This window comes from Kryptolebias marmoratus, linkage group LG22 (genome assembly GCF_001649575.2).
Source record: "Kryptolebias marmoratus isolate JLee-2015 linkage group LG22, ASM164957v2, whole genome shotgun sequence".
Taxonomy (NCBI): domain Eukaryota; kingdom Metazoa; phylum Chordata; class Actinopteri; order Cyprinodontiformes; family Rivulidae; genus Kryptolebias; species Kryptolebias marmoratus.
Window position 1 is genome coordinate 9,142,465 of NC_051451.1, and position 26,557 is coordinate 9,169,021.

At 42.4% G+C, this 26,557-nt stretch overlaps 1 protein-coding gene across 2 annotated transcripts in view; it reads right to left on the reverse strand.

Annotated features, from left to right (window-relative positions):
• The window catches only part of fancl (FA complementation group L), a 33,852-nt gene extending 7,595 nt beyond the window's left edge, over window positions 1-26,257 (reverse strand). The window contains exons 1-9 of one of the 2 annotated variants that reach the window (XM_017421684.3): window positions 25,928-26,257; window positions 25,319-25,377; window positions 25,178-25,238; window positions 24,669-24,725; window positions 24,454-24,551; window positions 13,006-13,102; window positions 11,194-11,262; window positions 2,993-3,143; window positions 1,213-1,296 (exon numbers count right to left, since the gene is read on the reverse strand). In XM_017421684.3, coding sequence (XP_017277173.1) covers window positions 1,213-1,296; window positions 2,993-3,143; window positions 11,194-11,262; window positions 13,006-13,102; window positions 24,454-24,551; window positions 24,669-24,725; window positions 25,178-25,238; window positions 25,319-25,377; window positions 25,928-26,014 — 763 coding nt within the window. In that variant the 5' untranslated portion in view covers window positions 26,015-26,257. The remainder of the gene's footprint in view (window positions 1-1,212; window positions 1,297-2,992; window positions 3,144-11,193; window positions 11,263-13,005; window positions 13,103-24,453; window positions 24,552-24,668; window positions 24,726-25,177; window positions 25,239-25,318; window positions 25,378-25,927) is intronic. The other variant, XM_017421682.3, reaches the window with a different exon arrangement.
• Window positions 26,258-26,557: the final 300 nt, after the last annotated feature.

The window sequence follows — 26,557 nt, forward strand, 5'->3', positions numbered from 1 at the left end:
ACCCCACCCCACCCCCGTCCTGTTACCACGGGGAGAGGAGCATTCAGCCGCCCGGCTCCCCACCTCTGGAACTCACTCCCACCTGATCTCCGTAACACAGACTTCATTACCACGTTTCAAATCCAAACTCCAAACCCATCTGTTTAAATGAGCTCACTCCCTCTGATCACAACTGCATTGTCTCATTTAAATTGTATTTTGCTTTCTATTTTATTGCGTCTTTTAATATCATGTCTGCTTTTATGTTTGATGATGTAAGGGGACCTTGAGTGTCAAGAAAGGCGCCTATAAATGTATTATTAACATTATGTATTATTATTATTATTATTTGCAAATCCTTTCTTTACCTATAATAAATTGAATACACTACAAAGACAAGATATTTAATGTTCAAATAGGATAAACTGTATTGACAACGAGGTCAGAGAAGGCCAAAGAGCTTAGCTGAGCTGTGACATCACGAAGCACACTCGGTAAATATGGACTTGGCATCTTAAGGCACATCCTGGATAGTTCTTCCCCATTAGGAATGCCGTAGTATGTCATGGGATCGGCGCTCCGTTGATGATGGCTTTTTGTTGCACACCTTAATTCAAGCTTAAGACACTCAGAGTTGACTGAACTCATTGTAATCAGCCTCTCTGGCAACTAGCTGCTCGAGTTTAAGGATAAACTCAGCTGCTTGAACGTCCTTTCTTGAATAAATCTTGGATAAATAATAACGACAGGATCCATGTGCGGCCAGAGTTTTTCCTAAAAGGCTCCAGTCATTAGTCGTGTCCTTTCATTACAGTTTGATAAGAATTAGGGTTAACTATGGTGCAAACACAGCTACTGACCAGCAGTCTAGCATACACCGACTTCCTTCTATAAAGCCCAGAGGTTTTTTTTTAGGACTGACTTTAGTAATAAGAACATAGAATACCTCAGTTTTGATGTATTAACTGTATAAAAAGTGTATAAAGCTGCTGCCAGTGGATCAGTAGGGCATCTGTGTTACCTGCGCCAACCGTTAATTGTTATAAGTCATAAGCGTTGACCTTAATGGGCATCTGTTTTCCCTGGGTTTTGTTTCCCAGGCCCAGATTTTCAGAGAAAGCAGATAAATTCCTAAACTCAGATGTGCACTTAAAACAGGTGTTGGGGAGCAACAGAACCGATGTGCTTGAGCATTTGTCCTGCCTGACAATCCGCTCAGAACGTCGTACCCACCGTGTTCTGCTCCAAGCAGGCAGCACTCGGGCAGCATCTTCGGGTGTCTGGGATCCACTTCCACCCTGATGGACACGTTGTTTCCTGCACATGTGGACACAGACGCAGGTTTTATGCCTTTAGAGGACCTCCAAATTAATGTTAGTATGAAATTCAGTTGCATAATCCACATTAACCTAAGATTAAAATAGACATTGTGCTGTCCATATTGTTTAAGAGGAGACATATAATTAAAACAAAACACCTTTATGTAATTGACAACAAATAATCGAGTATCTGATGTTTCTGCTTCAAACAAACATGTCGTTTTTTGGCTCGCAGGCTTGAAAATATATCACTGAATTAGTTTTTTGTATTTATCTTCCCCAAACTTTAACCTCAAACTGTGCTGCCTTCACTGAAACTCTGAAATAACAACTTCAGGTATTTAATGTTGACTGACAATTCTCAGCAGAGAAGAAATATACTAATAATATATAACTCATATTATTCTATCTGCGTTTTAATTCCTGAATAAAAAAAAAAAATATTTATTGCCATTCTTTGACTTCTTCCAAAGGCAGAGGATGGAAATTCAGATTTTTTTCTTTGCCACTGAATGCGGCTTTGGCATACCTCAAAATGGCTCTAAAACCTGAAAGAAGCTGCATGGAGCTGCAGTGACGCTCGTGGTTTGTGATGCTGATGTGAGTGTAACTGAGGTTTAAAAAGCAACATTTTAAAGTTACGTACATTTAATACCTTACGTGTTTAATTCTGACCGGACTGACGAGCCAACAGCTGGTCAGAGCGGGGTCATTACCAAAAGTTGTTGTCATAAAACAGCTCTGATATCAGCTGTTTTATAGTACGTAATGCAAACACTGATTTTTTTTTTTTAAGCAAAAGTCTTGTTTAAATGGGCAAATCTAGAAAATGAGGACTAATATATATTTATATATATATTTCTTTTTTCTTGTTTCCTAATGCTGTTTTTTTTTGTTGTTTTTTTTAAAGCCGAGGTGCTTTTTTCAACAATACATACCGGCAACCCTCCTCCCTGAAAGACAAAAATGAAAAGAGTAACAACTCTGAGCATCACAGCATCTGTCCCTGAATTGGTAGTTTATTTTGAAAGGATTATAAATTGGAAGCTATGGTCGTGGGTGAGCTGAGCTCAGTTTTACTGCCAGTGTGCTCTCACCTCCACGGTGAAAACGAAAGAATATAAAAGCTCCCCGGCTAGCTGGACTAGCAGCAGCACATGTCTCTGTACCCGAAGCCTCTGTTTGATTAGAGGGCGTTTTTTTGGCTGCGGGACTCGGGGACTTTAACTTTAATTCACCAATTTTTTAAGCAAAAATGAAACATGCGGGATTGGGCAGGTTAAACGTTTGAAAAATGAATAAATACAGACAAAACTGAAGAGTGTTTATGCTTAAATGACCCATCCCTAACAGGAAGTGTCCCAGACTGCACCAACAGTGCTACAGCCAGCTGCTGCTGCTGCTATTCACACTTGCAAATAACCACAGAATTGTATAACTGTGTAATGTCATGTAAAGGTTTAATAAAACCGTTTAGACTAGCTGTTAGCTCATCTGTCTTGTCAGAATTAAATCATTTCTCCAAAGTGAGATCACTTTAAGAGCTAGCTACAAGATATTATCCCACAAAACTGCTCTTCATAATGTCTGAACTGTGGCTTTAACTGGACCAACTTCCTGTTGTGTTGCAGTGTTTGCATCTCCGTTCTGTGCCGATCGGAGCCTAATATGTGGTGAGAGGTGTTGGTTTTTACTGATGGCAATCCGCCTCATGGTGTCGGAGCGGCTGGGTTTCTCTGGCTCCAGGATCCAGGTCTTCCCGTCGATCTCCTCCAGGACGTCCCAGAACTCTGCCAGGGACTCCAGAACCAGCAGGAACTGACGGTGGAGCTGCTCCAGAGTGCTCTGTGGAACCAGAAGAGCGGAGGTCAAGGACAGCGCTACCAACCTCAGACTCATCATTTAGTAATAAACAAAAAACAAACCAAATGTTTTTTGTTGTTTTTTTGCACAATTTGGACCTAAAAAGAAAGAAGCTGGACACGTCTGGGAATAAACTCATTTGTTTAGTATCATCAAGTACTGCAGCTCAGTTCGGTCTAAAAAAAAGTTAAAAAAGAAAATTTCCAGCTGTCAAAATCAAAGACTTTTAAGCTCTGCATAACATCAGATCATCCACTTTGCTAGCACAGAACGTTCCTTTTTTTTTTTCTTCCAAAAATGGACAGAAACAAAAACTACATTTGCAGCCACTTGTAGAGCCGTAAAGTCTGCACCACAACCCAAGACATACACATTTACAACACATTATTAATGGCCGCAATGAGTCCATGAATTAAATCTGGCGGAAACAAACAAACATACAAACAAATAAAAGAGCTGGGCCGTCTAATCGCCATGGAAACACAACCTGTGGAACACAAAACACAAGTCACAACGTTTAAACCAGCTTTGATGCACTTTCATTTGATTTTGACTTGATTGTTCTATTATAAACTAATACTAAACAGAAATATTTAAACTTTACTTTTAATTTTAATAAAGGAAAAAAACATTTTATTGATTGTTGGAGGATAAACACAGTAAAAGAGTCGGCTCTAAGTTAGGTCCTTCTGTAAGCTTGGCAACGTTTAGCAGTTTAGATGAGACGGATCTGAGTTTCAGGTCATCTGCTCGTCCTGTTAGCGTCACTTTAATGAGCTGCGTGAACACGCCGGTCCCCGAGTGTCCCCGAGTGTCCCCGCTTTCTCCCCCCGAGCTCCACCAGGAGTTAGCAGCAGCTCGTCGTTTCATTAGTCTCTCCTGCGGACGGGTGAGGCGGTAACGGCAGCTGCTTTCTGTCCTCGTCGCAGGAGCTCCGTGATTAAAGTTGGTCGCTGAGTCAGCAAAGCAGCTCGTCCTGCAGATGGTGGCTCTTAGGAGATTTCTGCCGTGTATTCGTTGACATTTTACTGACAAGAAGAGTTTAACTTTGCTTTTTTTTAAAAAAAATAAATAAAAAAACAAGATCACGTCTTATAAATAAAAGCCTAACGTTGCTTGAAGGAATGCATATCGCCCGCCGCCCTTCGTGCCTTTTAAACTAAGATTATTTTAGGATGACACGTTTCGGAGACGGAGAGGTTGTGTGAATTGCGAAGAACGACACGTAAAATCTTGTGCCACACTCAGAGTGTGTGCTGAGGATGACTCTCGGCTATGACCACATCAAGTTAGCTGGATATCGGTAAAATAGACCGAGTTACAGCTATTTTAGTGCTAGATAAGACAGATTTACTGTGGTGGCAAAACTAAATTAGGTTGACTCCAAAAGTTAATCAGTTGTAGATATACGTCCAATGATTTCTTTCTGGAAATTTCATTAAAATCCATCCAGTGGATTATGAGATATTTTGCTAACAGACAAACAGTGTCAAAGCCAACACATAATATCAAAATTTTAAGCACAGATGATGTGCAGTGTACAGAGCTTGGAAGATGTGTCGGGTATGACGCTCAGCTACTTCCACAAGAAATTGTTGCACAATATCTGTAAAAGTGACCGAGTTATCATCTTTTTTGCGATTTATAAGTTTAGTTGGCTGTGGCAGCCATTTTGAATCAGGTTGCCTCCAAATATTAATCAGTTGTAGACGTGCATCCAACGATTACTTTCTGAAAGTTTCATTACAATTTGCCAAGTGGATCATGAGATATTTTGCTAACAGACAGATAGAGTTGACTCCAAATATTTAATGGCAACATTTTAAATCGAAATCTTGTGTGACCTGTTAGCGCTCATAATACGTCCTGGGAATAAGTCTCAACTACTACCACATTAAATATTATCTCAATATCTGTAAAACCGACAGAGTTACAGCCTTTTTTGTGGGTTTCAAAATCTGGTGGCTGGGGCAGCCATTTTGAAACGAATTGACTCAAAAAAATAATCAGTCGTAGATGTACATCCGGTGATTAATTTCTGCGAGATTCATTCAAATTTAGCCAGTGGAGCATGAGATATTTCGCTAACAGACACAAGACGCAGGCAAAAGGTGGGCAGCAGCAGTGTGAGAAAACAACCTTAATATTATTAATATTATTATCAGTTTAATAAACACTGGAGCTGATCATGACAGTCAGATCCAAAAGGAGTGAAATATAAGAACTGATAGCAAATATTCAGATGGTTTAACAAGTGCAGCAACTTCAGCTGAACACACACACACACACGCAGAAAGGAGAAAGAGAGGCTGATGGAGGTGTGTGAGAGATGGAACGAGAGGGAAAAAATTAGGAAGGGAAAAAAAAAAAAATGAACCAAAAATTACGGGTCATTGTGCCAGCACAGTGCACACAATTAAGCATCGTCCAGGTGCTGAGAGCCTCAGCAATTACAGCCCAATTAATGCCACTGGTATGATTACAGTTAGAGCTCAGGATAACTACCCGAGGAAGGAAAAATAAAACCCCAAGAAGAGCTGCTACTTTCATTTCTGCTGGATGAAAAGAAGAACTCAAAAAGGGGGGAGGGGGGGATAAAAGAGGCCGAGCGTCGCTGCGTGGCCGCCCGCCTCAATCAGTCCTTTTTATCCACGCCTGACGTCTGTCTGACCTCCGTGTCGCTCGCTTCACTCCTCTTTGCTCGCGCTCGTTGCCCGTTCTCCGTTTTTCACCTTTTTTTAAACTCGCCGAGTTTCTCTCAGATCAGCGAACGGCCGCTCATTCGGCGCTGCAACAGTACGGGCATTTTACGGAAGCCGAAATTAAATTGGCGAAAGTTTAAACTACCCAAACAAAAGCTAAAGCCGGCAGAACGGGAACTAAAAGTCGAAATCGGCATAATAGTATCTAAAAGCTAAAACCATCAGAACTGTAGCTAAAAGCTAAAATCTGCAGACCAGTAGTTAATTGAATCTAAAAGCTAAAACAAGTCGAACAGGAGCTAAAAGTTAAAATCAGCAAAATAGTTGCTAGCAGCTGAAATCGGCAGAACAGTAGCTAGCAGCTGAAATCGGAAAAACAGTAGCTAGCAGCTGAAATTGGCAAAACAGTTGTTAGCAGCTGAAATCGGCAGAACAGTTGCTAGCAGCTGAAATCGGCAAAACAGTTGCTAGCAGCTGAAATCGGCAGAACAGTAGTTAGCAGCTGAAATCGGCAGAACAGTAGCTAACAGCTGAAATCGGAAAAACAGTTGCTAACAGCTGAAATCGGCAGAAGAGTAGCTAACAGTAGCTAAAAGCTGAAATTATGAAAACAGGAGCTAAAAACTGTAGCCAAAAGTGAAACCAAGCAAGCAGCTGCTGTTAGCTGATTTTAGCAGAAAGATTGAAACTAGTGAAACAGTAGCTAAAAGCTCAAAATGAAGTTGATTTTAAAGCACAATGTTTTTCAGGAATCTGAAAAGCTCAACACATTTCTATAAGGAAAAAAACGCTAAGAAAGTTAAATAATTTAAAAAATATATAGAAGTTGCAAACAACAAAACTCCTAGCGGTACTGCCGTGAACAAGCTGAACATTTTAATACCCGAATGACTGAAGTAGCTATAAGTACGCTGAAGTAGTTCAGAGAACTACAGTACAACAGTACATTCTACCTTCTACATCTCCACCACAGCGCAGCCAGATTTGAAGGAAAGAAAAAGTACGTACAGGTTTGGGCACCTGACGATGTCATTAAATGTGGGAGCAGAATCAAGAACAGACTGTGTCTTTCAAAGGTATTTACCCCTCTGGATGTTTTATGCTGTATATGAATAACATAAATTTGTCGTGGATAATAGAATTTGCCCATCCTTACAAAATAAAAATAATAATAATAAAATTCATTCAATGTCAAAGAAAAATTACAGTTTTACATAGTAATACCAATGACATAAAAATATGTTATCTAAAATAAGAGACTGTATTAATATTCCCCCTGTTAAAGTTAAAAGATTATTAAATAGTACAAGTTGGGATGGATACAAAAGGATTTCCAAGGCCCTAAACATCTCAGATCCATCAAGGAATATGGGACGTGTGTGAATCTACCAAGAGCTCAGTCCTCAAACTGAGTGACCGTGAAGAAGAAGAAGAGTGAGAGAGACCACCGAGACACCTGGGAGCTCTCTGAAGGTCAGATGGGAGAGCCTCTCTGAAACCGTTCGATCTCAGCAGACAATAAGATGTTGGGACAGTTGGGCCTTAAACTACACAACTAACTATTTATTTATTTAAACTTAGAAAACGTAGTTAAGAATTCCTGAACCTGAGCAGCTGAAGTACAGTGTATATATATATATATATATATATATATTTTTTTTTTATTGACAAGTCTTGGCGCTGTTGTACACTGTCACATGTTTACACACTGTCTCTTAAAAATGCACTTTCTGGTGGTTGAAACGGTGCAGAGCCCAGCTGCGCACGCACACACACACACGCACACACACACACACACACGCACACACACACACGCAGAGTGGCACGTCTTGGCCCTGAAACAGAGCAGGCAATAATTACTCATTCAAATGAACATGTCAGGACTGCCGACAGACAGGCCCTCCCTCCCCCTGCACACACACACTTCAGACAGAAAACACTCTTGGCATAGATGAAAGCATGCACACACACACACACACACTTCATGTTGCAGTGTGGGAGAGATCCATCAACGGCCCAGCAGGCAGACAGACTCCATACGGTCGCGCTGTTCTGAGCTGGTCCTCACTGTACGCCTGTCGTGTTGCAGCTCACACACACACACAAGCATCTCTTTCCTGATATCCTCTTCCTGTCTGCCCCCCACTCCACCCCTCCCTGACTGTAGCCCACACCTCACAGATACACATATATATATATTTTGAGAACACTCAACAATGCGGCACGTTGCACCTCACTCTGCAAAATCCTCACAGAGCGGGACTTTATTGTCAGGTACACACACACACACACTCGCTCAGATATGACGTGTGTGTAAGAAAGAGACACACTGACTCAGATGAGAAGCATCATCAGAGTAAAAAAAAAAAAAATATATATATATATCAGTATGACAAACAACAATAATGAGGAGTCAAAGGGATCCAAACAGTCCACAGCTGGTTTAACATCAAAACACTTTTACACTAATTACAGTGACTAAATCTGAGGAGCTAACAGAAACGGCTTAATCGAGCAGGTGGAGACGATGCGTTTAGTCAAAGTGTGACTTGGAGGATGAGTCGGGTATATCTGCGTGGCCCTTCACTTTCCTTCCCAAAGGGCCCCGAACGTCACACTACTAAACTGTCTTAAAAAAAAAAGTCTACTTCCTGGTTATAAAGTGCTTAGTTCAATAGAGGGTTAAAATGTGGAACTAACAAAATACGGTTAAAACTTGACTTTGTTAGACTACCATCTTGTTCTACGCAAACGGCATTCTCAAAAGTGTTTCCAAACAAAATGTCTCGAAACAGTCAGGGAGGGTTCTCCTTTTCCTTGTGTGAGTCGCTGAGGCTTGCAGTCTTATTGCACGACTTAAAACACATATTCAAAGAATTCGTGCAACAAATATTCTCTGAAAAACTGCAGCTTTGTCTCAAACTCTTCTCAGTTTAGTTTCTGCACATTCTAGAGCTTTAGAGCTGCGTGTTGACACTTGGAGCTCTTCTATGACCGAAGCCATTCGAGGCTACAGTCCCAAATGTCCAAGTCTAAAAAAAAACACGGCGATGATGTAAACAATTAGTCCTAAATAACTGGTCCAAATCAAACTAGCCTTATTTCAAACGTGTACTCCGATAGATAAAAATAAATCCTAAACGTGGGGGTTGGTTGACAAGGTAAGTGCAAAACAGGCCAAGGTGGGTGCAGCGGAGGTGGGCGACAAAGTAATGTGCGCAGCCGAGACTGTGCATTGATTTACATGCCGCGCATATAAAAAAAAAGGCTGTGATTTTTTTTTTTAATTTAGCTGTAGAAAGTGTGGCTGTACAGCTGACTGGTTGTAAAGACTTGATTTCGGTGAGGCTGCAACTGAAAATCTGCCGTTTTTCTTGCACTTTTTGGTCACCAACTAGACAGATACCATCTTTAGGATTAGATGTAGTGTGTGGCTGATCGATCGGTTCATTCGTATCCCTTGTTGGCTGTTCAGTTTTGAGGATTTTTGAAGAACTTTTAAAGAGGGTCGATGCAGGTACGACCAGAAAAAAAAAAAAAAAATGAAGAATACATTTTCCGTCTTCTATGAAACCCAGTATTTATTTGGTACTTACTTTTTCTGATAAACGAAGCTACGACAAACACAGACTCAGATTTATTTTAAGTTTAAACTCTCTTCATGTGTGTCCTTTAAGTTTATAAGAACTTTAAATACTGATCAAAACCTCTTAATTCTCCCCAACTCTTGTTGGAATTGGTAGTAGGAATCCAAGAAAGAGACAGCGGTTGCCATGGTGATTCCCACCTGTTTGGGGGCAATGAAACCGTAACTTAGGAATGTCAAACTGCACAGCTGGACGCCTCATGGGTCATAGACGAAGCCTACTGATTTTAAAGTCTCAGGGTCAAAGGTCAAGGTCACAGGTGACCCCTTTGTTACCTCCGCCAAGGAAGTTCTTTTTTTGTTTGTGTTTGTTTTTCTGTCTGTTAGCAAAGATCCCATACAAACTAATAATGAACAAATCTGGATGACATTTTCAGGAAATGATGGGGTTGTCACAAAAACTAAAAAAAAAAAAGCAATTTATTACATTTCGATGCAGATCATCCAAATCACATTATTTTTTTATTAACACTATGGCCTTGGCGAAGGCTTGCGCTCTCTGAGTGCTTCTAGTTTGAATATTGTCTTCTAAAGCTAGAGGACAAGTAGTAAAAATTGTGACAAAGTTACATGCGAAATAGTAATAAATGCTTGCTGAAAACTAAAATGTGACTGAAACAAACTGAAGAGACAAACGGAAGTCATTCCATCTGTGGATGAAGGTTGGTTTCATTTCCAGAAGCGAGATTTTGACTGTTTGAAACACTTGGCGTTAAAAAGAAAAGATCACAAAGAAAACAAATATTTGACGCTGTAGATGTCATTTCAACATTTTTATATTCCATAAAAAGAGGCACAGATTTTGCAAGCTGCTCTTGGATTTACAGAGAAACTTTAGTAAGAGCCTGCTTTGGTAAATCTAAACAGAATGTGCCGATTGGCAAACTTTTACGCTATAATTAGCATCCGATGACTTTGTGATGATAAAGCCAGTTTCTGTTTAGATACAACTACTGCGTTCTTCATCTAGATGAAACTGATTTACTGACTATACGATTATGAGTTAGTTACTTTTTTGAACTGTAACCTGCACAGATCCTATCACAGGTGGTTTCCAGTTCCTTCGTCCTCCAATGAGAGAGTTGGAAGTTCGATTCCTGGCAGGGATCACATGTCGAAGTGTCCCTGGGCAACACACTGAACTCCTCATTGCCTCCAGTGTGCCCCATCGGTGTATGAATGGAGTTTAAAGCACTAATTAGTCTCCATAGAATGATTTAGTCAGATTAGATTTGTAGAGATGTGGTAAATGAGGGCACAGATTGTGTTGTAAAGCGCTTTGAGAGGCCTGATTGGCTAGAAAGGCGCTATATAAATACAGTCCATTTACCATTTACTCCCCCAGTGTGGAGTCATTTGATAAACTGAACTGCTCATTAAGAGTTTGGTTAACCTTGTAACTCACTTTTTACTTTGGTTTACTCAAAAACATGATGAGAAACTAACATCGAACTTATACATTAGTACTAGAACATTTACTCGATCGAAAACTTCAGGAACACTTTGCTGAAATTAAAATTCAGCAGATCAATGCCACAATTTAATAAAACTATCACCGCATCCCAATGACACGAGTGAACTTTCGAAACCACAGGAGATCCAACCAAACATCGGCATCAGCACACCAAATCGGCCGTGTGGAAAAACCCAAATTGAAGGGAACGTCTGTTTGTGTCCACCGTACCTGTGGCGTCCAGCTGATGTTCAGAGGAACCGGCAGGTCCGCTGAGCATTCGGGAGCCTCCGAGGGATGCTGTGGGTGGGAAACACGAGGTCAATTTGAGACACGAGAACGAGTTTGTTTTAAATTTAAGTTAGCCATGGTATGTCATGTGACCCAAAACTGATACAAAAAAGAATCTCTGCCGCCTCAGACATTTTTTAAATTTCACTTGCTCAATCACTTCCAATCACGTGACCATCACCTGTTGGCCAACAGTTTGTGAGCTCACTAAAACACTAACATAATAAACACTTATTTGCCTCTGGTGTACATCCTACTTCTACACCCCCTACCTTCCCTTTTTTTTAAAAAAAATCAAATTTAGGTCTAGACTCTGGCCAGGCCACTCCTAAACTTTTATTTTCTTCTTGTTAAGCAAGTCTTTTGTTCATTTGGATGTATGCTTGGGATCACTGCTATTTGAAAAACAAAATTCCTCTTGATCTTCAGCATTCTAGCTTTTCACCTGAAGGTTTTAATCCAAAATAAACAGGGATTTGGAACCGTTCATTCCATCCACATTGACAAAAACCCTCAGTTCCAGGTGGAGAAAAGCTTGAGATGTTTGGGAAAAGATTTATTTCTCTGTTTTGCTTAAGTTTCAATCTATTAAGTGCTCGGTTTATAAAACTGCAAAGAAAAACCGCTTTGAATAGCCCGAAAGTTTGGCGAAGTTCTCTGTTTAACGTTCCAGAAAAGGTCAAAGTTGGAACATAGCTTTAAAGCGATGCATTATAATTAAAATTGCTGCAAAAATTTGCATCCACGCCATCTTCAGAGCTGGCCACATTTAAGATGTTATTGGAGACTTATAGTAAGTTCAGTAAGAATAACTGGCATGAACGTGGGAGGCAGACTTCTTCCCTCTGTTCACCTTCAGCGTCCCAAAACTTCCCGTCCTTTCCCAGTCCTCGCTCCTGCTGCCTTCCAAGCCTCTACGGGTCCATGCCAGTGCTGCCTCCCCCCAAGCTGTGCCTGCTGAGGGATGACCTGGCGCTGGATCTGCTGGAGGCACGGAGAACTCCAGGCTGTTTTTTGCTTGGTGCCAGGAGGGTGAGAGGGGCCAGGTGGGCAGGTGGGCTCAGAGTGGGGTCTCACGATCCTCCCTCATTCCTGGTGGATGTCATCCAGGCTTAGGTAAGCACCACCTCACCGAGCCACCATGCCTCCAGTTTGCAACACTCCTCCGAACTCCTCAGAGCTGAATCCAACCATGCCGTGTAACAGAAAAGGGCCATTGGATGGATTAACAAGGGATATGAGGAGCAATTTAAAATGATCATAATTGGACAATGTTTAAATCTGTCGAAACAGACTCTTACCACTCTACAACTCAACGTCAAAAACTTTTGTTTCTGTGCCAAAGGTCATTAGACCCAATCAATATGGAGATTACCGCTCTGATCAGCATCTAGTTCATCTGTGAGCAGAGGCAGCAACTATGCAGATCACTGTGTTTACTGGCTCTCTCTGTCTGCATACAGGAAGAGGTTTCCATCATGCTGAGCTCGGCGAGGTGATGCTTTATCCGTGTTACATCTCAGTCACAGCAGGCCGCCGTGTCTCTCCACACCCTCTCCGGCCTGACCCAGATTTAGGAGCACAGATGTAAATCACCGATTTGTTATCAGCTACCTGAACAGCCCCGTGTGCATTCGGTGAAGTCGGCATGTTGGGATTCGGCTTGACTTCAGGTCGTCCGCGAGCTGCAGATGATGAATAATTCCGACGCGAAAGTGATCCCGCAGCCGCGGGTTCCTGCGAGCGTCTCACCTTCGACTTGAGTTGAATGTTGAGAGCGTGCTGCCTTCCGGAGGAGTCCTCTGCCTTCAGCTTCAGCGTTTGGAAGCTTGGGTCTATGAAAAGCATCCTGGAGACGGACAGACGGAACACAAGACATAAATCAATCTGAAACGCTGTGAACTGACAGCAGTGATCATCATTAATCACAGCTGCGGAGAGCAATATGGACACATCAACGCCAGATGTAGATGTATCCCTCCTTGGAGTCAACTTATGTGAAGCTACAACTCAGAACACAACAAGAACATGACCACAAGCTGCTCTTCTCAAATATGTTCTCTTTAGAAGTGCTTTAACAGAAAAGTACAACATCCTCAGTTAACTTCTGATCACTCATGCTGAGTCACCACAGGAAAAAAAACTTTTATGATGAGTGTGATAAATGTGATTATCCATACCATTATAAATACTAAAAGGTGAGGAAAGACACTGATTATCTTGTAACAATGGCACTTCCAAAGGAGTTTGGATGTTGTGTAAAATGTAAAATACAAACAGAATACAATGATTTGCAAATCTCATAAACCCATATTTTATTTTAAATGGAACAAAGCAAACATATCAAACGTTTAAACTAAGAAACTGCCTTTTTTTTGTGGAAATAAAATAAGGCAGTTTTGAATTTGACAGCAGCGACACATATCAGAAATGTTGGGAAAGGGGCAACATGTTCCTGTAAAATGCTGTAAAAGTAAGTGGTGTGTATAAGAAACAGCTGGAGGATAAATTTTTCAACAAACTGACAGTACGGGTGGGCGATATTGCCAAAAAATGATATCACAATATATATATATATATATATATTTTTTTTTTTTAAATACCTCAATAACGATATCACAGAAAATATTTCACATTTTCTGCTTTTAATTTTTTTTATTGGATTATCCCAAATAGATAATTAACTTCAAAACTGTTTTCTTTTTTTAATTTTATGAACAGATTTGACGTGTCTCCACCCTTATGTGACACAACATGCTTGCATGACTTGCACAATACGGTGGTTTGATCCACATCTTCTATTTTAAAACCAAAATAATTCCAAACAACAGAAGTGGCTCCTTTTTTTGGAATTAAGGTAGGACTCGCGGGAGGTGTTTTCGTGTTGTGCTCCGCCATGTTTGCTTGTTCAGGTTGCGCTCGCAGCGCCTCGCAAACAACTATAGGAAGCATTACCGCCACCAACTGGTAAGAAGTGTGGACCACATAGCGTCTCGCGCTGCATCAGTCACGCTCAGTTAAATTACGTCATCATATGATATCGCAATATTCTTTTTTTTTTTCCCCACCTGTGTCAAGAAAATCCACCAGTATTACCATAAACGAGACGATATGGCACACCCCTAACTGACAGCAGGTCAGTAAGAGGACTGGGTCAAAAAGAGAATTTTAGAGGCTAAATCTGTCAGAAGTTAAGATGGCCAGAGGTTCACCAGCCTGTAAAGAATGGTAACTAAACATTGTGGAACAATTTCAGAATAATGTTCCTCATCAGAAATTGCAAATATACCATCATCTACAGTTCGTAATATCATCAAAAGATTTCCATAATCTGGAGAAATCTCTGCCTAAAGATAGATTATTTATGTTTACTATGTTTCACTGTGAATAAAATATGGGTTTATGAGATTTACAAATATTACATTATGATTTTTTTTTACATTTTACACAACGCCCCAGAACTGGGGTTGTATTGTCTATACTTTTAGAGGTCAATTTTTTGTCACATTTTGGTATTTTTGTTTGAAATGCCAATGCCTGTGTGGAACAAAGGTGGGCCCGTGTTGTATAATTTGTTCTATAACCCAACAGATGAGGAACTAAATCTCAAATGGCTCCTAACCATACTGGTTCTGCTAAACTGAACGAGCACACAGAGCATCAGAGTTGGTTGGAAATGGGGTTTTGTAGCAGACTGATTAGAGTGCTCATACTGAGCCCTGTCTACTGTCCCAGTGGACACATGATCATCAGAACTGGACCAGTGAACAATAGAAAATGGTCACCTGGTCTGATGATCAACAGCCTTTGCTATTGCTATGCTATGCTATAATTACATCAAGGGCAGAATTAGGTAGGCATTGTGGTGGCAAGGTTTTTATAAGATAACACCTGACTGTGTAATGTCTGAATTCCAAGTCTTGACTATGTTCTGTCTGAATTCCACAGCCTATGAGGTTTTCACCAAATGACCCTGTTACTCTTCACTGAAACCAGACTGACCTTGCTTCCTGTCTGCTCCTCGCCTACCAACATTCTAATATCATATGCCTCTTTTACACGGGCCCTAATTCAGAAGTCCGGCTCTACTCCACTCTACTCGGCTCGGCTCTAAAAAGAATGCATCGCGTTCACACCGGCCACTTTGGTCGGTAGCAGAGGAACGCCTCCTCGTGTTGCGGGGGGCGAGGCCGTGGCGCGGCGGGGGTGCGCTATCGAAACTTAGCACAAGTTGTGTAAACAATGAAAGCACTATGGAAAAAGTTGGCCCTGTGTTGTAGCTGTTTTTTAAACTTATGGGGATTCTCCTGAGACTTCAGGAAGAGAGGCGCAGTGGAAGAAATGCTCCGGATGCCGCGAGGACAGCTGTTACCCGCCGGAGATTTCAGGCTTTACAGCGCCTTCAGCTGGGGGACAGACGGCAGAAACGTTGCAGGGTAAGCTAACGCTGTTGTTTATATTCTGACCGTTCGCTCTTTATGCTTGCATCTGGCCACACCCACGACCAATGAGTGAACAGGAGCTAAGCTTGCGCCGCCCACGGAGCAGGGCCGGCCTGGCTGGCCCGACTCCGAAGCAGGGACCAACCGCGAAAAAATGCAGATGTAAACGCTCGCAAAGCGAGCCGAGTAGAGTGGAGCCGGGACCGTTAGGGTCCGTGTAAAAGGGGCATTAGATATAAGCTCCTGTGTGGACTCTGGAGGCAAAGCTTTGATTCAGAGCTTCCCGTTCAGACCTAGGACTCTGATCTTAATTCTTAATTATCTTTAAGGCTCACTGTATGTCAGGCACCATACATAAATAAACCTGTTTGAGTGTTTTCATCTAAAAGTGCCTGGAAATTGATTTCTTCCACAACAGCATAAATATCTCAAACTCAAGTATTCCTCAAACTGCGGGGGGGTAAAAGGTCATGACAGAGAGGGGTAACGTGACCACTCTTATTTTTATTTTACTGCAAGCATACCTGATATTTAGATATCATGACTCGGACCTGTTTTTCTTGTGTTGCACAAGTCACATATTCATGGCAATTAGTGGGACCATAGGAGATGGATCGCATGCCGTGAGGTATGAAGAGTGGTTTCACTCCTTGCTGAACAGACACAACATGTCTTGGTCAGAAGTGATGAGAAAAGCAAAGAGTTTTTCAAGATTAAAGGCGCCGCCTTAAATCAGGGACGAACAGAGTGAGAACAATCGAGGTGGGAAAATGCTGCTGTCACTGCTAAATATGAGTGGGACAAATTGTAAAGAAATTATGTAAATCTTGATTTTTTTCTTCTCTTTTCTACTTTTTTGCAATTACACTTAAGCTTGGTTCATTTTGTTTTAGTCTTGTTGAGCCAAGGAGAGTTTCATCTTCCTTTCGAATGAGAAGTTTGAGAACCTCTGATTTATAGACATGTGGAAAGGACACAGAACTGAATGAGTGACTACAACAGACATTAGTCAGCCCCGCTCTGCCACTGTGTGTGTAGAAATGAAGTAATACTTCATCAGAGTGGATCTGACATTTATAACAGAGCGATTCAAGCTCTCAGAACATAATGCATCTCTGGAGGACATTAGGCTGACTTCAAACCTTCAAGCTCGACTCAACTTGTAAATCAGACTCTCCTTCAGAGCTAATCAGACTCTACTGAGGCTGAGGACACAACAGCGATGTGTTTGGAGCATCCGCCACTGACTGCTGTCAGATTTACTGCTCCCTCTGCCGCTCTGAACCTTCATCGGTCCATCTCCGGTCTACAGAGATCTACAGACGCAAACGGCGATCTGAGACATAGGATCTGAGGAGTCCTCCACCAGATTTACATCATATTACAATGGCTGACAGAGTTGTACATCTGCTGAGGATTTACGGGGGCGTTTGAGAGGAGTGATGTGCTCAGACACACACTTAAGAAGGTGATGGAATGACTGGAGACAATGTCCGTTGAGCCCGGCTTATAAAAGTGTCTGTTCGCTCACATGGTTGCAATCAAAGCCTATAGGAGAAGAGCAACAAATCGTAAATGTCGAAAACAAACAAGTGTACACACACACACACCTAACGCCACTACTATACCAACCTCAACACAGGAAGACTGTTCGTCACGCAACATTTTTATAATGTCTGCATGCAGAAAACAGTGAAAAGACAACACGGTAATTTAGCAGCATTAATGAATACTTCCTGAGAGTGCCATTAAAAGCCATCCAGTGGTTTATGAGATATTATTTATGAGATATTATAAAAACTAAACACAAAAACACACACAGGCAGCTACATTATTGCCCACCTTCAATGGCAACAATAACTACTAGGTCCATAATGTTGTCAACAGTTTTTTTCTGTTGCACCTTCTGATTTGGGGCTCCTAGGTGGTGAAAGAAAACTCAAATTGTAATTTAAAATAAAGAATTAAAGATAAACTATAAATTGTGGCTCTGTGTTTGTTGGCAAGTGTAGCAGTCTGATACTGAAGATAGTAGTAGTACTCAAAGGCAAAATAGAAATAATATATAAAGTTGAAATTATCTGTAGTGCATATAAAGCAGATTTTAATACACTTGTTGACAAAAACAGGTTAATCAACCTGACAGAATGATTTTATGGGGACAGAATTCAGTCCTAGGATGACTCCTGGACGCTTCCCTGGTGAGGTGTTCCGGGCACGTCCCACCGGGAGGAGGCCCAGAGGAAGACCCAGGACACGCTGGAGGGACTATATTTCTCGGCTGGCCTGGGAACGCCTTGGGATTCCCCTGGAGGAGCTGGCCCAAGTGGCTGGGGAGAGGGAAGTCTGAGTCTCCCTGCTTAGGCTGCTGCCCCCGCGACCCGACCCCGGATAAGCGGAAGAAGATTGATGGATGGAGAATTTGGTCCAAATACAGACCAGTGATGATTCGGTTTGGAAGGAGCTGGTGCGTATGGAGCGGGCACCAGAGGGTACAAGTGGTACCATTTCTTCACTCATGAAGAAATGGTAGATACCTGATCTTTCCTCAGCTTGACATGTTCGTTAGCTTGGACCTTAAGTCCAGTTACAACAAGTTGACTTACTGTAGGAGAGGATACAACTGTCCAGGCTTGAGGACCAGCAGCATACTGCCAGTGCTGTTATCCATTTGATCTGATATTGTAATCATTGCTCCCAGAGTTTGTGACTATAGGTGAGGGGCAGGAACATAGCTCGACTATACAAACTATGGAGTTTCATTTTATTTCCACCACTCCTCTGGGTGCCGTATTTGTGTCGAGTTAACAAATCAGACTTGGAGTCAACAAACTGTTAAGGCTTGGTTCTCTTCAAGGACTAGTGTAAAAATCAAGTGTCTCGCTAACGCACATTTCTATCTCCTCTCCTGTGGGGTCCCACACCCAGGATGCCGGGGGACTCGTCCCTGCCCGGCCGTGATGGAAACAGCGTGACAGTCATGCGTCTTGCTGGGAAGACTGATGAAGGCATCTCATCTGCAACTCCGCAGCCAGCGGAGTCGCTCCCACGCCGCAGGAGCGTTCGCGTGCGGACGCCTCTAGTTTTGCGCGCACGCATCGACAAGTGATTCGTGAATGGTGAGATCAACACATACGCCGTGCTTGTGTGTTGTGCAAATGAAGGAAGGCGAGCAGAAGTGGAAATAGAGGACGAGCCACGCACAAATGGAGTGCACAAACACACACAAAAAAAAACTGATATGATTAAAGGCTGAATGCATATCGCCTGTCACCTCTGGTGCCAAAGTTTTAACCTTTTTGGTCAAACCTTGTAAATGACATTATGTGCGATCTAATGCAATATTGCGCTTGGTGTATGTGTTGAGGATGACTCTCCACTACAACTGAACCAAATTTTAGCTCAATATCTAATAAATTGACTGAATTGGAGTAATTTCTGTGTTTGCCTATGTTGATTAGCTGTGGCAGCCATCTTGACACAAGTTTACTTCAAAAGTAAAGGTACATTCCAGTAGGCATAACTCGATTACAGATTTCAAGGTACGCCACTGGGTTAAAAAGTCAGTGCCAAAACCAATCAATTCTTTCCATCAGAACGTTCCTACGGCCTTTCAATAATACAACCTAGAGACAACGCATTTTTTTGTTTTGTTTTGTTTGCCACACACCGGAGAGCTGGAGAGCTGAGCAGCGCTGCCCCTCTCATACCTGGTAAATGGCCTGCGCTTGTATAGCGCTTTATCTAGTCCAAGGACCCCAAAGCGCTTCACACTACAATCATTCACCCATTCATTCACTCATCCACACACTGATGGTGGTAAGCTACATTGTAGCCACAGCTGCCCTGGGGCAGACTGACAGAAGTGAGGCTGCCATCACACCGGCGCCACCGAGCCCTCTGACCACCACCAGTAGGCAAGGCAGGTGAAGTGTCTTGCCCAAGGACACAATGGCTGAGACTGACGAAGTGGGGGCTCAAACCGGCAACCCTCCGGTTACAGGACGAACCCTTACCTCCTGAACTACTGCCGCCCCACCTGCTACGCCGAGGTGTTGATTCGTCGCACATTGCATCTGGCAGATAACAGCCAGTCGTGGCTTGTCTACCAGAGGAGCGACACCTTTCTCTCTTTTCAAGGTAACACTGTTTTGAAACAAACTTTTGCAACAAGCTACAAGAATTATTATGTCAGCAGGTGTATTATACAGTCACAGCTACTGTAGGGTCGCTACGGAGGCGATTAATTACTAACATCAGTTTGTCAGGCTCTCAATGTTCCGTTACAAAGAGCAGATCAGCAGAGAAGCAGTAATATAGGTACAAATAGATCAGAATTATAAATAAATACATCTAAAGCAGCCTGTTGACTCTAGTGTTATCGAAATTTTAAGATATTCAATACTTGCGATTAAATACAAATTTTACCCTAGTTGTAGCAATTTTTGTGTTTGCCACTTAGCTGTGGTGGCCATCTTAATCTGGACATTAATCAGTTGTAGATGCACAGCCAGTGTTTGGTTCTTGAGTTTCATTAAAACTCATCCAGTGCTCCATGAGATATTTTGCTAACAACATATATATATATATATATATATATATATATATATATATATATATATATATATATATATATATATATATATATATATATATATCTCATAACATAACATATTATCACAAATCTGCTGTACTGTTTTATGCTGCTAACAAGGACTTTCTTATCACTTACTGGTTATAATTTGAGAATTCCCAGGTTAGAGGAGTTATTTCTTAGCTGGACCACAGCTAATGTGAATCCAGTCCTTCAGTCCTGGACGGCCCAGCAGAGCCCTGCTGTCAGAGAGCAGCAGCCACACAGTGTGACGTAGCGATAATACCGCCGTAAGAACACAAAACGCTCTGCGTGTTCACCAAGAAGCTATGAACACGGAGGACCAGCTGTGCCCATAATGAGCCCAGGAGCCAACGGGGCCACATATTTTGGTGGTGGTGGGGGGAACGGAGTGATGGCGGCTGACCTACTTGACCTCATTTTTCCCTAATTAATGCATTTTTTGCCACAGATTTGCCATCCCCAGCCTATTAGGATGACCACAGTCTGAACTGCCAAATGGAGACACGTGGAGAGGAAGAGAAGACTCACTTACCTGGCCCAATCAGCAGACAGAATTACAGCTAAAACCCCCGGTGGCTATTAGCACGGCACATACCAATTAAGACGCTAAGCGAATCTCGAGTGCTTTGGAGATTGAAGCCCGCTGTGTATAATGCTTTCTAACCGTAACACGGCACTGAAAATGATGTCGGTCCCATTTCCAGCATAAAGCATACCTTCAACCCCCCCCCCCTATTAAAACCTGAGAGTCTTCAATTAGAGCCATTTGCATTTTGCTAATATCATAATTGCAGTCGTGGTCATTAATAGGAGAGTGGAAAATGAGTGTAGTAGTTGAGGTTTAATCTGAGCTGGGGGAGAACAGATATCTTCCTGGTATTAGCTGGTTCTGTCGCCGCACCGGAGCTGAGCTTTATTAAATGTGACCTGGATTTAACTATAACTCAATAACTAAAAATAAGGACGTCATTAAGAACAATTTATTAATGCGGCGTCGTGTTGTTGCGGACTGTAAGAGACAGGGGGAAAAAAAAATACTGCTCCATTTTGGACACGTAGAGCAGAAGAGATCATCTCTGGGGAAATAAACAGAAACGTTGAAATAAATAGAGTTCCCGCATTTTACAGGTGAAACTGTTCCCCGTCACTGGCAGATGTGATGCTAACATTTTTATCCTTTTTGGGTGTTAAAAAGGAGATGGGAGGGGTTCCAGTGGTGCAGCACTGATATTGAGATCGCTGAAAGAAAGCGCAATTCCAGAGCGCTTTATTCCCACAGCATCCAGGGAGCGTGGAAGTGGGGAATGGAACCATGTTAACGTGATGTTCATTAAGAGAAAATAATTGTTTTAGTTTCGCTCGGTTTTCTTTGGAAGTTGTCTGACCCAACGCCGAGTCAGGACTTCGGAGTTCTTCCTCAGCTTGAATTTTGGCCCCGCTGAATATTTTCAGGAATTTATCAAATACAAACAAAACTACTTCTAGTTAATTATATTTAGTACACTTTTGTTGACGTCTCAGAATAGTATCTAGTGTCCTAGGGGTCAAAGAACTCTTGGCTGCCCTGTGACAATCAACAATCCATTCCTACAACTGAAGACGGACTTACTGTGAAAATAAAGGGATAATTACTCAAGTTATAATAAAGTTGGACTACCAGTTATTTTCGGAACATAGTCAATCAGGTTGATTGGTTCAGTGTACAGAGGAAAGGTTTTATTTGAAGCAGCATGTGCACATCGTCAGTAAACAGAGTTTGCATATTGTTTCAGACATGGCACCGGCTGGATTCAAAGCTGCTCTTGCTCGTGTGACTGTGAGACGTTCTTTTCCGCATGGACAAACTGAAGCACAGGACTTCTGGAAAGCCCCTGCCTCACTCACTCGTGCAAACATATTTTCCAAAGTGAAACATGCTAGTGGGTCGTTTAACGGTGCTTTACATGAAGCAGCTGGGTACATCACGGCGGGTACTTGGTACGGCGGGTACTTGGTACGGCGTCAGCCGGCGACAGCCTCGGTCAGCTGCTAATCATAGGAGCGTCTTCGTCTTTTTTCCACTTATCTGCGGTCGGGTCGAGGAGGTAACAGGTCCAGGAGAGAAACCCAGACGTGCCTTTCCCTGGCAACGCTCTCCAGCTCCTTCTGGAGGATCCCAAGGCGTTTCCAGGCCCAGAGAGGACACATAATCCCTCCAGAAAATTCTGGATCTGTCCCAAGGTCTCTTCCCAGTGGGAACATGCCCAAAAATACTCCAAAGGGAGACATCCAAATAAAATGCCTGAACCACCTCACCTCCTCACTCCTTTCGATGCAAAGGAGCAGCAGCTCTAGTCCGAGCTCCCGCCCCCCATGAACCTGAACCCTCAGGATTACAAGACCGCAGCACTGACCAGCGAGCTGTTACATTCACCCCATCCTCAGGTGGTTCTCACTACTGTCAACGATCTTCGTGTTCAGGCTCAAAATTAATCACCATCTGATCTCTGCGCCTCAGAACATGATCTGTCATTTTGCCTTCCAAATCATCTGCAGCCCTCCCTACTTCCCGCCTCCACCTTCAGGTACAATCGGAGACTGAATGGAGTGGAGCTACACCCCTTTCCTTATTAAATGGGTAAAGCAAATGGTGTAAAACTGCTGGTGATAATAATAATTTGTACTTGTTTTGGGGTCATTTTAAACCACACCGATTCTTTTTACACAGGTAAAAGATTTAAACGTTTCTGCAGCTACTGGTTAACCTACCATGAATATCTCAGGCTCCTCTCTTGTGGAACCAACTTCCAGTTTCTGTCCAAGAGGCTGACACCCTGTCTACTTTTAAGACCAGGCTTAAGACTTTCCTGTTTGATAAATCCTATAGTTAGGGTTGGATTGGGTTTCCTGAGCCATCCCTTAAGGCCTATTCACATTTGTCTGACATTTAGTGCTATCAGATTGCAATTGGACAGTGCCAAATACAGGTCTGAACTTTCTCAGTGCGCACTGAAAACGTTTTAACCCAAACCACCTTCGGAGGCGGTCTGAACGCCTTGCATCGGCATACATTTGGCAGTCCTGCAGGACCTCTCAGTGAACTGACATGACCCCAATCAGCAGAGCTGGTGTCTCAGGGTTAAAAGAAAAAGTCCACTGGAGAGAATTAAAACACAGATCCTTATGATGCTGCTTTTTTTTTGTTTATGGTTTTTCATCCAAAAGTTTTACTTGAACTGTTCGTAAGAATTGTTTTTCATTAAAAAAAAGTTCATTTAGTCAGATTTTATCAAAATGGATTACAGGACGAGTTTCTTTGTGGGAGAGTTTCTCTTTGGTTTAAAGGTTGTTCTAATTGTTTAACTGCTGTTGGGCGGCAGCTGTGGTCACTCTCAGCTATAATGTACTGTCTGTCTATCATGGAACAACAATGTTATGTAACACATTAACCTAATTTAACACAGCACCGATGTGACATTCACAGTGGAGCTGTGTATTTGTTGCCCACTGACAGCCCTCTGTGTGACGTGGCAGTGTGTATCTGCCTTCAGCGCAGGTGAACATGCAGTCAAATCACCCGAAACAGATTCAAAACGGCTCTATAACAACAAAAGCGATCAGGCCTTTAGTTACGCTGCTGTAAGCTTAGGCTGCTGGGACTGTGACAAAGCTTCATTAGACATATAACTTTTATTAAACTGTATTTGATATGTATGATATGATCTGTATGTGAATGTATTGTGTTATAATTGGAGTTATGTTCTCCCTGAGCTCACGTGGGTTTACTCCAGGTACTCTGGTTTCCTCCCACAGACCAAAAACATGCATGTTAGGTTCATTGGTGACTCTTAAAATTGTCCCCAGGTGCGAGTGAGAGTGTGAATGGTTGTCTCGTTTGTCTCTGTGTCCGTGTGATGGACTTGCGACCTGTCCAGGGTGTCCCCCCCGCCTCTCGCACAGTGACTGCTGGAGAAAGGCACCATTTCCCCGTGACTCGGAAAGGAGAAGCGGGTAAAGAAACTGGAATGGACTGAACTGACTGTAATTGGCTTTGGACTTATTTTTATTTAGTTTTCTATAGTGTCCCGAGACGGCTTTTGGTCTGAGTTGGTGATGTGTAATCGAACAGAAAGGGAACCATCCGCTTAACCCGTTACTTACTTTTCCCATCCGAGGCTCTCCATCTCTGAGATGAGCTGAGAGTAATACTGAGGAGGGGGCATGGAGCGGCACTCGGGACGGCCCTTCAGGCACACTTCCTGCAACAAACACACAGAGGAGCTCTTTCTTTTAGGACTGGGGTAATCGGAAAAAAATCACATCACACCTTCACCACGATCAAGCAGAACAACTACACGAGATTTAAGCTTTCTTACCAGAACAGTCTTCAGCTCCAGAATGAAACCGGAGAGATCAGCAGACTGCTGCAGCCTCTGAAAAGTCACACGGCAGAGAAAAGACATCCTTGAATGGAGGGATAATGAAGTGACAGTGTCTATTTTTTTTTCTTCTCTTTTTTTTTTTTAAGCCAGCCATTCAAATCAAACACAGTGTTTGTGATTAATGTGGGCTGCCACCCGCTTTAATAATTAATGATAGCTTAAAGGCTGTGAAAATAATGAACTTTGCAGCCCAGGGTGAAATATCAATCTCATCCAAATAACCCCGAGGGGCCACATAACAAATAGGGACATTTTCCAGGCGACGGTAATTAAACAGTGAAATATATTTTCAGCTTGGGAGTGAGGCCGTTCGGACGGGCGACAGGGGGAGGAGCGAGGACGCCGGGCACGGTGACACAGCGATCAACACACGCTAGAAGCGAACGGCGAACAACAGGAGCGTAAGCAGGGACGAGACGTTTCACTGTTGATTGAACGCTTACCTGCTTCACTATGGGCTCATATTCTCTCAACAGGTGTTTGAGCTGCCAACAGCAGTACAACCTGCAGGAACAAGGTTAGGACAGGTTACACACACACACCTTACTACAGGATAAATCCAGAAGACAAGGAGAAGTTTGTACCTGGCCCGTTTCAGCTGCCGATCTGACGGGAGCAGGATTCTTATCCTGAAGTCTCTGTCCTGGAAAATACAAAACACAGACAAATAAAGCCAGAGTTTAACATTTTAAATTAGCCGACTTCACGTTACGCGACACAACTCTCAGCTACTACCGCATCAAGCTTTGGCTCAGCCTCTGTAAACTTGGCTGAGTTAAGAGCCACTTTTGCATGGCTGTGGCGGCCATCTTGACCTCCAAAGGTTAATCAGCTGTAGAAGTACAGCCAATGCTCACTTTCTGAGAGTTTAAATTAAAATGTGTCCAGTGGTTCGTCAGATATTTTGCTAACAGACAAACAGCATTGACAAACTAATGATAGAGCATGCGGTATGACTTCCTTTTAGCTACTACCAAACCAAATTTTAGCTAAATATCTCTAAAATTGACTAAGTTATAGCCTTTTTTTTTTTGCTTTCTAATCAGCTGAGGACGGACATTCAAAGATTACCTTCTGAAAGTTTTGTTAAAATACGTTCAGTTGTTCATATGATATTTTGTTACCACAACAAAGAGACACGCTCACAGACGGACACAATAAACATTTTTCCTTTGGTTAAACAAAACCTTTACCTGGACGGTGATAAATCCATCAAAGGCTGTTTTCTCCTTGTTGAGCGGTAAAAGCAGCGGATTGTCTTTAACTAATAAACTCTCCATTATCCCGGTTTATACAAACCACTTCCGGTTGTTAACTTCCGACTAAATAACGAGCTACAGAGCAAAAACGAACACAACACGTAGCGTTTATGATAATTCAGGCACTTAACTTCACGTCTGAGCTGGAAAGTTTCAGCTCATGCTATTTAAAAAGCCTCTAAACTACGACAGGAGTGACCGAAAGTAACACGTCTAAAACCCCGCCATTGCAACCAAAACAGACAACGTCACCGGGATGCCTTCACGGGTAGTCCAAGAATGTCGGAGTTTTGACTTGAAAGCCAGAACGCTGCTTTTCGTTTGTTTTTAAAACGAAAGTTACAAGAAACGTTTTTTTTCCCCCAGTTTTCTGCAGAAATTGTTACAATGACGGCTGTCTTTCAGTTCGAATAAGGTGCTGCTGTTGACTGAGGCTTTAATGTTTGCGTGTTTAACTCCCAGGTGAAACAATGTGGCTGTAACAAAAACAAAAATGTGAAAACTGATGTACCTCAAATGTGACTGGGCTGAAGACTACTCTCAGTGTTTACCTCTGATCTGTTT